The following is a 12,029-nucleotide window of genomic DNA, read 5'->3' as shown; positions in this document are numbered from 1 at the left end:
GCCCATTTACAGTGAGGCAAAAAGATTGAGGAGGATCATACGGAACCAGGTCCCAGTGTAAACCACAGACTGTATATGAACCGGGTGTACTCAGTTCCCCACCACGCCACTAGATGGCGGACGCACACAGTTTGAATGATGGGCATGCTCAGTACAAGCCGCTGAGCTGCAGTCCGTGTTGTACTTACTGACCGCATCAGCTGGCATCTTATGGGAATAACCGTCACTTGCGATAAAATTATATTCATTTTAACAAAGACAGACCGCTACTTATTCCGCCATTTTCACCCTACTCTCCCTAAACCACATCGTTTATACACTACCCGGTAAGTGTGTGGCTATATTACCCCTCTATCCACATCCATTCTTATTGTATAAACAAATGTGTGTGCCAAATTGATTCATGGATTGACAGCTAACCGTTAGAGTAACGTTATACAGATTTTTACAGCGTTATTCTTCCTCAGCAAGTGGCTCTAATGTGTGGGTTTTCTGTTATTCTTACTGCTTATCTTGCGGATTTTACTGCGCAACATTTGTGTAAATTAGATTTTAGCCCTGCTGGTCTGCTCTCTGGCGTCCATCACAGCCCCTCCCTCCTCTTTAATTATGGGAGTCATAGTGTTACAACGTAAACTGTTACTAATTTTTGGAGGCCTTATTTTTGAAAATAAGATCATAAAATAAATGTGTATATAGTAGAAGTGATGCCTCTATGAAATGGAGTTTGCAAGATGGGACTTTATTTGTGACTTCTTTTATGGATTATTCTACTACTTTCTTTGGTTTTCAGTCTGAGGGAGGATCAGCAAACATGTTCTACACCTGTGGTCCCAACGAGGCTATGGTGGTGTCAGGTAAAATGATGGCCTGCATAATGGCCACATCAACTTTTTTTTTTTTTTTTTTTTTTTTTTTTTACAACATACAATACCATAAGCAAGAGTATGTCATTGTTGTTATTCATCAGTTTCCATTCATTCAAAGTGGACAAAATGTACCTAATATACAAATATTTACAAATATTTCAAAATATTTAGACACTAACATGTGTTATAAAAAATGACTGTCCATGCTTCTTAACCAGTTTTTGGTTGAATATCCAATTCTGAAGTGAAACATGCTACCAACGTTTTGTGGTGTAAATTTTCTTAAGTATTCTTAGACCAAAAAATGAGAAAAACATTATTTTGCAATAATTTGTTCATATCACTCAACCTCGGTCTAAGCTCTCTGATTTGAGGCTCTGTTTGGTCTCTCATCTCTCCCAGGGTTCTGTCGTTCTCCTCCAATGATGATAGCTGGAGGCCGAGTGTTCGTCGTTCCGTGCATTCAGCAGATACAGAGGTAGGCAAACGTGAAGGTTTTTTTATCTTCTGCTATCCACTGTTGTGTACCGATCTTTAGTTTAATTTCTGGTGTTGCTGCATCTAACACCTTCATTTACATTTCACGTTGTTGGCATTTGGGAGACATTTTTAACTGACAGCAAAAAATATAAATCCAAACCGGGAAGGAAAGGGTGACTTTAAACTAAAGGATATTGATAAAAAGGTAATAAATCCTATAAATATGGTTAGCAAATTCGCAGTTGTAGTGCCTGGATGGCTGGTAGACACAGATTCAGAACACTGACCATCCACCAAATAAAAATGATGATCTGTATTATGTCTAATAATGTTGTTTGTGCTGTACATTAACCTCTCAAGAGCCATTAGATTTCTGTCTCCCTGTCAAATTAATCATATATAGCCTGCAGGTTCAGTTCATCATATGGCACCAGATTTGGTTTTGTTTGTGTTTTGTTTGTCTGAGTGTTAGCCTTGGTCCTGTGGCTGTAAAATCCTGCACTCAGTGCTTGCAACTCAGTATGAGTACAAGGGAATGACTACACTTTAATGTATACCATTAGAGCAGTGGATAATCAATCAATAATCATCTTTTCCTTTACATGTCTTACCCTGCCTCTCTCCAGGATCTCCCTGAACACTCTGACTCTGAATGTGAAGAGCGATAAAGTCTACACCCGCCACGGGGTGCCGGTCTCTGTAACCGGGATAGCCCAGGTCAGTGTGCCTCACTGCAGAGGAAACAGCATGCTGCTTCACAGGTGAAGCAGGGGGAGGTTTTGCTCAGGCGGACAGGTGTAGACGAATGGACAAATAGTTTCTTTGAGTCATCCATCAGTTGCCATCTAAACACTGCTGAACTGTATAATCTAGATGTAGCTGGAAGGTTTGTGTATCTACTCAGGCAGGTTGCCCATCATGGCTCCTCCACATCTCTGAGTGTGTGACATTTACCAAAAAAGACATACATACCCTTGCATGTATTTAATGTAGTGAATCAAGCAGCCCAAAAATGTCAAAATCTCAGCATCAGGGATGAGTACCAACTTGTATGCATTCAAGTGTAAGTCCCTATTCCCATCCAAATGTAGTTTCAGCCACATATGACAACAGATCTCTCATCTCATATGATTTGTTTTAGAATATCAGAGCGTCATGTATTGGTTTGCATACAACACCAGCTGCTGTTTTGCTGGACTCCTATTTATTGTGCGCATGGGGAATGAACCCAGCGATCATGTCAGTGTTTCACTGTAGTCTTAATAATAATAAACGAAGTTGCTGTTTCGTACAGATGAAGATCCAGGGTCAGAATAAACAGATGCTGGCTGCAGCCTGCCAAATGTTCATGGGGAAGTCAGAGGCCGAGATTGCTCACATCGCCTTGGAGACGCTGGAGGGACACCAGCGGGCCATCATCGCCCACCTGACTGTTGAGGTAAGAAGGTTGTTAGTTTCAGTGTTGGATTTCCTGGAGTTTAAATTCAGGGTTTAAAGCCCTAGTCAGTAATGAAACCATGTTTCCCTGTTCGTGACAGATTTACTCCATAACAAAGATCAGTGAGTATTTGACTAAAAGAGTGAGGTTCATGTTAAAGGTTTGTTAATGTCACATTGCTTCTCAACTGTAAAGGCACACAGAGACGCCTGCATTAAACACAGATGATTCTAACAGGGCTGAACATGTAAAACCTATCTAACGTCTTCATCTTACAGGAGATCTACAAGGACCGAAAGAAGTTCTCAGAGCAGGTTTTTAAGGTGGCTTCTTCTGACCTGGTCAACATGGGCATCAGCGTGGTCAGCTACACACTCAAAGATGTTCATGACGATCAGGTATCCACATATCTTCAAACAAGTATTTTCCGGGTAGTAACTTTTTTATTATATAGTTTGATTTGATGTGTATTTAGTGGGTAACAAATAGATTAACTCCTAATTCAAATAAAAAGGGGGGAAAACTGCACACAAAAGAATCACACAGGCCATCGAGGTGCACATTTCTCACTCAGAAAGAGCTGCCATAGCAACATCATGGTAGCACAAAAATAGAAGGAATTTTCTGCATCTTGGATTAAATCGGCCTTGAATGAAGAATGTGCATCTAACTTTCCTGTCTCTTTCTGGTACACAGGATTATCTGCATTCACTGGGGAAGGCTCGAACAGCCCAGGTTCAGAAAGACGCTCGCATTGGAGAGGCCAAGAACAAGAGAGATGCTGTGATCAGGGTGAGATATGTCACTTCGTCTCCATCTAGTATCTAGGATACTGCTATTCCTATGAAGGAGCTAAGTGCCTCTTTTCAGCATAAACACCTTCTTTGCACCAGGCAGAAAAAGGGTTTATTGGAATTGTGTTCTTTATTTTAAAAAGCACTAAGACTAATATTGTCTGCAGCATGTGACACAGGCTGTCTTGATGATCATCTTGTTTTTGGAAGTCTGTTTTTAGAGTAGTCACTTTTTTTTCCTTAGTCTGTTTTGCATAGTCACCAGTGATATTTGGCTAAACTCTTTTCCGTATTTTTAACATCTTCATCCTGTTCGCCCTGTTTTCAAGAGGTATTCCCATTGATCCCTATTTTCCCCTTCCTCTCTCTCTCTCTCTCTCTCTCTCTCTCTCTCTCTCTCTCTCTCTCTCTCTCTCTCTCTCTCTCTGCAGGAGGCCCATGCAATGCAGGAGAAAATCTCGGCTCAGTACAAGAATGAGATCGACATGGCAAAGGCCCAGAGGGACTATGAGCTGAAGAAGGCAGCCTATGACATCGAGGTCAACACTAAGAAGGCTGAGTCAGAGATGGCCTACCAGCTGCAGGTACACAAGAGTGAATAAAAACTGGGTAACGTTATCTGATCAGTGAGCTGGATATTTGTAATGTAAAGTTTGAGCCAGAGTTTGTGCATTAGTGCCTTGCACAGCATTGATCAGCATCTGGCAAGTTACTGACTTGTATCCCGGTTATGTGTTGGGCGTGTAAACACCATATGCTGGTTTTGAGAAGCCTGGATATGCCACCTGGAGTACTCCGATAGAAACCAGGAGACTGTGGCATGTAAACACATCATCCTGGTTTCTTAATATTCTCTGTAGGTACAGAACATATCGGCTGAGATGGAGAGAAATCAAGACACAACTGCCCACAGATGATCAGAAACCTGGATACTTAGAATCGTGTAAACAGGGATGCAAATAACCAGTTTTCTCATGTTCTGTGTAAACATCGTATCCTGAGTATGATCAAAACCAATATAAGACTCAAACCACAATGTAAACGCACTCATTTACAGACTGGATGTAACATTTTAGAATATTGAATGACGAAATATCACATGTATGTACTGTATCTTCCTTTGCCAGGTAGCGAAGACGAAGCAACGTATTGAGGAGGAGAAGATGCAGGTCCAGGTGGTTGAGCGGGCGCAGCAAATCATGCTGCAGGAGCAGGAGATCACCCGCAGGGAGAAGGAGCTGGAGGCCAAGGTGAAGAAACCTGCAGACGCTGAGAGGTACCGCCTGGAGAGACTGGCTGAGGCTCAGCGGTGAGTTGCAAGGCTCGTTGTCTTATAGCTGCTCTTCCAAAACAACAGGGTGGTGTTGTGAGTAGGCAGACGGTCTGTCAGTTTTAGTACCAGAGTTTAAGGCCCCTGTGTTTGCTGTACATTTTCCCTGTAAATGTGTCCCTAGGCAAGATACTGAATCCCTGTTGTTTTGTAGCTGAGCTGACCCTTGTGGAGGATTGCAGAAACTTGTTTGGTGGAGATCAGTTGTCATCTCTATTATAGCAAGCTTCTATCTGTCAACTGCTAACCATTCTTCTTATGATAGTAGGTAGGCTTTCTACAACTAGTGTTCACACAGATAGATAAGGTATTTAATGATATGTTAAGGTAAATTAAAACAAGACAGGTGGAACTTTAGGCAGATCTTTGCCCTCACTTTGCCATAATACTGTACTTCTTTTGAGGAAAGTAAAATCAGAATCAGAATCAGAAATACTGTATTGATCTGATATGTAGTAGTGCATGTACTGTCAAGTTAAGTGTAGCTTATTGAGATGATTATGAGACTGTGGATATTGCACAGCAGTAACAGAAGTATGAATAAATATCAATAAATAGGGAATTTTAAACTGAAAACAGAGTATATTGCACCGGAGTATTAAACACAGAATATTGCACAATTATTTCAAGTATTGCAGTGATGTTAATGATCCAATGTCCAGTTTAATGACTTAGGGTCATATAGACTTAGAGGGAGGGGTTAAAGAGTTTGATGGCCACAGGCAGGAATGACTTCCTGTGGCGCTCTGTGGTGCATTTTGGGGGATGAGTCTTCAATGAAATGATGATTAAGTGAAAATAAAGATCAGACACAAGTCATGCCTCATGTTGTAGTATTGTTCATGATATAGTAGTGTGGTAGAATGGTTCACTATTGGCCAATCTGTGTCTGTCTGCTCTCTGTCTGACTCTGCAGTCTTAAGTTGATCATGGAGGCAGAGGCCGAAGCTGAGTCCATCAGGGTGAGTCACTCATCACTCCAGCAGAATCCCAACTCAGCTGTTTAAAAAGGAAATCATGTTGAGAATTTTGTGAAATATTGGTCTTATGCCCACAAGCTTTCTTGTTGTGTGTGAGCCTAATTCACAAAGTATCTCAGATGGGAGTTGCCCTTTGTGGGACAGTGTATTCTGGTAAAATAAGCCCCTCCTCTTGTCTGCTTCAGATTAAAGGTGAGGCTGAGGCATTTGCAGTGGAGGCCAAGGGTCGCGCTGAGGCAGAGCAGATGTCAAAGAAGGCAGAGGCCTTCCAGCAGTACAAGGATGGAGCCATGGTGGACATGCTGCTGGAAAAACTGCCTCTGGTGAGAGACAACATACGGCATAATCCATAACAGCCATTGATACCTTATATACAGCCTACTGTTATATTATGCATCACTGCTGTATGTTGGTAGTTGTTTTTTGGTTACAAATCCATCCCTGGGTTCCACTTATTGCCAATTGCAGCTAATGATTAGCTTTATTTAGTGCACCTTTTACAAAAACATGAAGAAAAAGAAGGGTATCATTGTTGAATTTTTTTTTAAACAAAAAAAACCTTTAAACTAACTAAACTACTAATAGTTATGATATTGTGCAAATTAACATGTATTTTGAATCCTATATGTTTAAAGACTGCCTACTGTCAGTGTCAATTTAATACATTTTAGTTAATTTAATTCAATTAGTTTACAGTTTTGCTGCTTGGCTTGCACAGTCATCTCTGGGTTTCTTAGAATCACTTAGTTGCTTCATGTTCTTCAAATTTCATCTGCCTACGAAGGAGTTTGTAAAGGTTTGATTACTGTTGTAACATTTGGTAATATCTGTCTTCCACCAGATGGCAGAAGAGATCAGCAGACCTCTGTGTGAAGCCAGCAAGGTTACCATGGTGTCCAGTGGAGGCGGGGAGGTGGGCGCAGCCAAACTCTCAGGAGAGGTGCTGGAAATCATGACCCGCCTCCCTGAGACGTTGGAGAAACTGACCGGAGTCAGCATCTCCCAGGTAACACATTCATGCACACAAATGTATGTGTGCACTTTCTCCATATGTTATACTGTATTTTACTGGACTTACTGTCTCTGCTCTGCTGAGACATGTCAGCTCAAATGCATCATGTATATCAAAGCTGCATTCATTGATTTTTTTCTTTTTGCCAATAGGGGACAGAAGAACTCAACACTGACACACATACAGTCCTGGCATTTTATCACCATGTTCATGGATAATGTGTCAGCAAACAGCCTATTTACAGATCCAGCTGACCCGGAGCAAATTTATGATTCCATTGGATCTGGGTCCCTGGCCATAGATTGAACATCTAGCAGCTTTTCTGTCAGCTAGTTGCTAACTCCGCCATTTGGAATTGGGCAGGTAGCATACAATGGTTTTATCAGAGCTGCTTGATGCTGTTGGAAATGGGGGTTGATCAGAGCAGTAAGACTTAACCAGTAAATGGGCTTAAAAACTCTGTAGAGCTGCAGAGTTAGGTTATAATGCTTTGAGATTTTGTTGCCACTTATTAATATAAAAAATGATAAATGAAACTTCAAGAAGGACCTCTCTCTCTTTCCCTTTGTCCCTCCATTCTGCAGGTGACCTCTCGTACTGACTGAAGACAATCAACCAGTCTGGCTGCCAGGCAGATTCACTCTCCCTCTGTCTTATCAGCTGCCTGGACTCTCTGCATGAGTCTGCTAACAGCCTCTTTCCTCTACTCCCATTCCTGTGTTACATCATCTGTATAGCTGTTTCCCTCATGTAGCTCTGTCGACATCTGTGTTGTGAAAATGGCATACACTTTGTGTTTTTTCTTCTTGTTTATTGTTTTTGGTCACTGATACCCAGCTCTATCTGAGCTAAAGTATTGTGCTCCTCTGGCTACAGTTGTTTTTAGATAGTCTATATGTCCAAAGCATTTAAATTACACTATTTCCCACATATTTTCTTTTCAAAATTTGGGCCTGTGACTTGATTTACATTAGCTTGACCAGACTTTAAAATGCATCGAAACAAGCAACAAATGTAACAGTAGCCTCTGTGTATCCCGTACTTTTTATAATTTCACCAAACTTTGTCTTAACAGTCTTATGTCCTGTCCTACCTTCTTCTCTCTACAGTATGTCACATTTTGTGCGTTTGTGTCACACTCTCTCCCCACTTTGTTTACCTTTAACATCTCCTCCATAACTGCTTGTCCACTGCCTTGCTGCCAAACCTTAAGTGCATCTTAACACGGAAGTTTAATGCAAACATACGTTCAAAACCTTCGTTTACTAATCCTACTAAAATTACATAGTCTAACACTAGACCAAAGTCACAGCCTGTGGTTTTAGCCGTCACTCATTTCTAATCATGTATTTCTGACAGAATTCATATTTAATTTATCAGGCGAGATTAGGGTAATCATTTTGTCGATCCTTAAGTCTTTGAAGTTGTCATGAAGGTAATCAAAATTGTGATACCATCTGTAAATATGTACGCCGTTACTATGTATTATATTTTTTAAATCTGTCATTGTTTTTGTTTTCTATTTGTGTGTTTTCCATTTGCAGTGTCTACTAATGTCCTCTAGTCTTGTCCTGCTGAATGAGTGTTAACATTTTTAGTATTTTAGGAAGATATTTTTTGAGGACCCTTTGCTTAAAGCATACCAGTATAATATAGTATCAAACATTAAAAACCTGTGTAGGAGCCCTATCCCACCTTTGTGACTTTATGCAAATGTCATACATGTTCACTAACCCTAACACATCTTTAGTTCTATCTTCCCTGACTTCAGGTTCTACTAAACATGTTTGTTATCTAATTGATATTTTTATATTTATCATCAGAGCACTGCAATGGTCACTTTAAACCTTACAGCCCTCTCTATCGGATGCTTACAACGTCGGCAATTCAGGAAATTCAGCTCAATTTGCTGTTAACCTCACCGTCATGATGATATGAGTTAAGATCTTATGCTGAAAGTTCATGGTTGAGAAAGAATTTTTAATGGATCAAAAGCAGTTTGTTTTTTGTCATCTGATGCTGTGATGACCATCATAGGTAAATTCCCCTCTCTGTCCATCCTCAACAGTGGGGTCAGCTGCAGACCCCACTGTCGTTTCCTAAGGACACTTAAACAAAACAGATCTAGGCCAAAACAGGAGCTTGAACCTGGATCTTCTGGTTCAGGTTCCCTTGAGACTTGCAGACCTGCAGCCCAGTAGTACATTGTACATATGCCTTAAGTAAAGTGGTGCCATTTGTGTTATTATGGCCAGTTATAGCAGCAACTAGGAGCAGCTCTCATAAAGGTCTAGCTTGTGGAACTAAAGGTAAATGTGGTGTAAAGTATAGCTTTAGCCTTCTATCGTTGCAATGGGAATACCACAGTGTAATTAAGAGATAACTGTATTGAAATGCTGAACTGTGTATCAATATTGGATTTTTGATGAAAGCTTAATGTGAAGATATATGGACGAGATGCTAAACAGTTAGATTACTAATTGTCAAGTGTTGTCAGCTTGTACTTCAGGGAAAGGGATGTTTATGATTTGATATTTAAAGTTAATACCAAACAATGCATTGGAAGGAAATCTCTTACATTGTATATTAGTTGTTTCTCATCTTAGTGTCACCCAGAATGATATGCTAGAGAAGGTTTAGGAGCTAGCTCTGAAGTGTTGGTTCCTAAAAAGTATTCCAACTTGCCTTATACCCTAACCCTATCACACTGTCACCCTCTACCTCACCATAAGCTCTGGGGCTGGGTATTCAAAACATGTTTATGTTGGCACTGTATCTTTTTTGTATCAGCGTACATTTTAAGGCATCAAAAGCTACTTCAACATTTAAGAATCTTACAATCACTACACTACTGCAAGCATTAGATTTATCCAAGAACAGTCCTGTCTGAAGGTACATTTTATTCATTTGAAGATGAGTACTACTATTATTATGCATGCACTGATACCTGACACACTTTTACTGTAATTTAATCTCGCAAATGCATATGTTTTCAGTCAGGACACTGTATGCTGCTTTACTGTGGAATTACCAAAGCAGGAGGAGATTACCTGTTGGTTAGCTATAGAAAAGGAAATATATTTGTTTTAAGTGTAATGATACTCTGAAGTGGCACTACATATGGGTATAGATGTATTTATACAGTATATATTTGATATTTGATACAGTAGCACTGTTTGCTTCACAAGTCACTATTAACAACTCCACTAACTCTTACTATCAGCAACCCCAGTGTTTCATTATAAATGTATTTAAGCTGTAGTCAGTTTAGTAGAGTTTTCTGTTATTTCAACTCCTGCTGTAGTTTGCTGGTGAAGTTCTGCCAAAATGAAACATGAAACCACTTTGTTGCTTTTTAATTACTGTCTGTGCACTTCAGGAAATTTGTGTTTTTAAGAAAATGTTATTCTACAATCCTGTGAACAATAAACTTGTCATTAAATTGCAAAATAGAAACCACTTCTTTACTGTTTCTGAAAACAGAGTGGTCGTATCCTAAATTCTACTGCTGTATGTTACTTATTAGTCTTACTTGCTGAAGTATTATTTCTGTTTACACATCCGTTTTGTTCTTTGTATTTTTGTTCCTGTTTTTATTTTTATTTTCATCAATGGGGAAGTTGTGTTGCTCTAGCATTGTAACTGCATTATGTTTTTATGGGGACTCCATGAAGCTCTCACATGCATGGTGGGGTCCTAATAAAGTTTTCTTTCTAAACATTTTTAAGGTTTTCCTTTCATTGATCTGTCAAAGAATATTAATGATGATTTTATGTGTCTGGTTCACACTTACACATCCCTGGGAGTTGCAGTTTTCTGCTGTTTGCACTGAGCAGCTCCATTGGAGCTACGGTCCCTTGCCCAAGAGTAACTTGCTGGTGTACCATCTCAATTTATTTCTGTTTGTCTGGGGATTCAAACTAGCAACCATCTAACCACAACCCCAAAGCCATGATAAATGTTTGCTGATAAAAGAAGTGGGTCTGTTTCTGTGACAGATACTCTGATGTGGACACAAGCTAAGTACAAATGGAACATAATAATAGTGAGTGGATATTGTGGATACAAGAACTATGTTATGCTGACTTTCATAGAAATTGATAATCTTAATGATGTAGGCCCTACTCAACCCCACACACTGACGAGATAATTAATACACCGGAAGACACTGTGGATTTGCAGCTGTGTCAAGTTAGCTAGAGATAGCCAAACTAGTACAGGAAGTAAGAGGATTTTGTCTTTAAAATTAAGACATAAACCGCCTGAGAAAAACAGGCATTAATATGTGTATTGAACAAAATTCAAAACATTCAGTGGGACCAATACATTACATATGGAGAGCAGCATCTACTGCCAAATAGACAGTCAACATTTATTATTTTAATAAATGTTCTCACTTGTGTAGTGAATACATTGTTAAATTTGCAGTGGTGGAGTACATTTACTCGAGTACTGTAGGCCTACTTAAGTACAAATTCGAGGTACTTGTACTTTACTAGTATTTTCACTTTATGCAATTTTATATTTCTACTCTATTATATCTCAGAGGCAAATATTGTACTTTTTACTCCACCACATTTGTCTGACAACTTTAGTTACTAGCTACTTTTCAGATTACAATTTTTCATACACTTCCTGTCCGGTGAAAACCAAGTATCTCCAAATTTGGTGATTTTGAATGTTTGTGATAAACTGAAGGATGAAGTGTTTCCTTTTTGGGTTGAGGAAATTCTCCTACTTCTTAAGCTAAACAAACTATTTTAAACCCCTCTTGGATTAGCTGGAAAATGCATCGTCACAAAGCTAAAAGCAGGTTTTTTGTTTTTCTGAGCTCATGAAATGTTGACTTTTTAGAGATACATGGTTCTTACAGTACAGAGACGCTACAAACATGATGCTCTTATAGACCATGATGCATTGCTGTAGATTAAACTACCCAACAGTATATAAAGTAGTTAAAATTAACACAACCTTAAACATCTATAGCAGTAAAACGCAACATACACATTGATGCAGCAGTAATATTAATCCAAAAACATCATACATAATAGTAAAACACTGACAGAGACCATTTATCTGCAAAATGAGTACTTTCACTTTTAATACTTTCAGCACATTTTGCTGAT

General features: G+C 39.4%; 1 protein-coding gene across 3 annotated transcripts; it reads left to right on the top strand.

The window, feature by feature from the left end:
- Positions 1 to 138: 138 nt before the first annotated feature.
- Positions 139 to 10,625, top strand: flot1a (flotillin 1a). Of its 3 annotated transcripts, XR_006375219.1 has the most exons (14): positions 139 to 326; positions 794 to 857; positions 1,272 to 1,347; positions 1,976 to 2,066; positions 2,644 to 2,787; positions 3,066 to 3,185; positions 3,484 to 3,579; positions 4,013 to 4,165; positions 4,709 to 4,890; positions 5,828 to 5,873; positions 6,077 to 6,214; positions 6,733 to 6,897; positions 7,056 to 7,266; positions 7,488 to 10,625. XR_006375219.1 is itself a non-coding variant. In XM_044171836.1 (13 exons), the coding sequence occupies exons 2-13, from the start codon at positions 815 to 817 to the stop codon at positions 7,506 to 7,508; spliced, it is 1,275 nt and encodes a 424-aa protein (XP_044027771.1). In that variant the 5' UTR covers positions 139 to 326; positions 794 to 814; the 3' UTR covers positions 7,509 to 10,625. The 3 variants fall into 3 exon arrangements, 2 of the variants coding, with proteins under 2 accessions (XP_044027771.1, XP_044027770.1); XM_044171836.1 differs by lacking the exon at positions 7,056 to 7,266; XM_044171835.1 differs by having other exon boundaries at positions 7,056 to 10,625.
- The last annotated feature ends 1,404 nt before the right edge of the window (positions 10,626 to 12,029 follow it).

The sequence above is a fragment of the Siniperca chuatsi genome, linkage group LG17 (genome assembly GCF_020085105.1).
Source record: "Siniperca chuatsi isolate FFG_IHB_CAS linkage group LG17, ASM2008510v1, whole genome shotgun sequence".
NCBI lineage: Eukaryota > Metazoa > Chordata > Actinopteri > Centrarchiformes > Sinipercidae > Siniperca > Siniperca chuatsi.
The sequence above is the reverse complement of the archived record's forward strand: the minus strand, read 5'-3'. Positions and strand labels throughout refer to the sequence as shown.

Bases quoted from the DNA above. Each gene is read 5' to 3' on its own strand.
- flot1a (XM_044171835.1), top strand. From the start codon at position 815: ATGTTCTACACCTGTGGTCCCAACGAGGCTATGGTGGTGTCAG. The intron at 4,891-5,827 runs GTGAGTTGCAAG...CTGACTCTGCAG, and splicing joins AGACTGGCTGAGGCTCAGCG to TCTTAAGTTGATCATGGAGG. The intron at 6,215-6,732 runs GTGAGAGACAAC...GTCTTCCACCAG, and splicing joins TGCTGGAAAAACTGCCTCTG to ATGGCAGAAGAGATCAGCAG.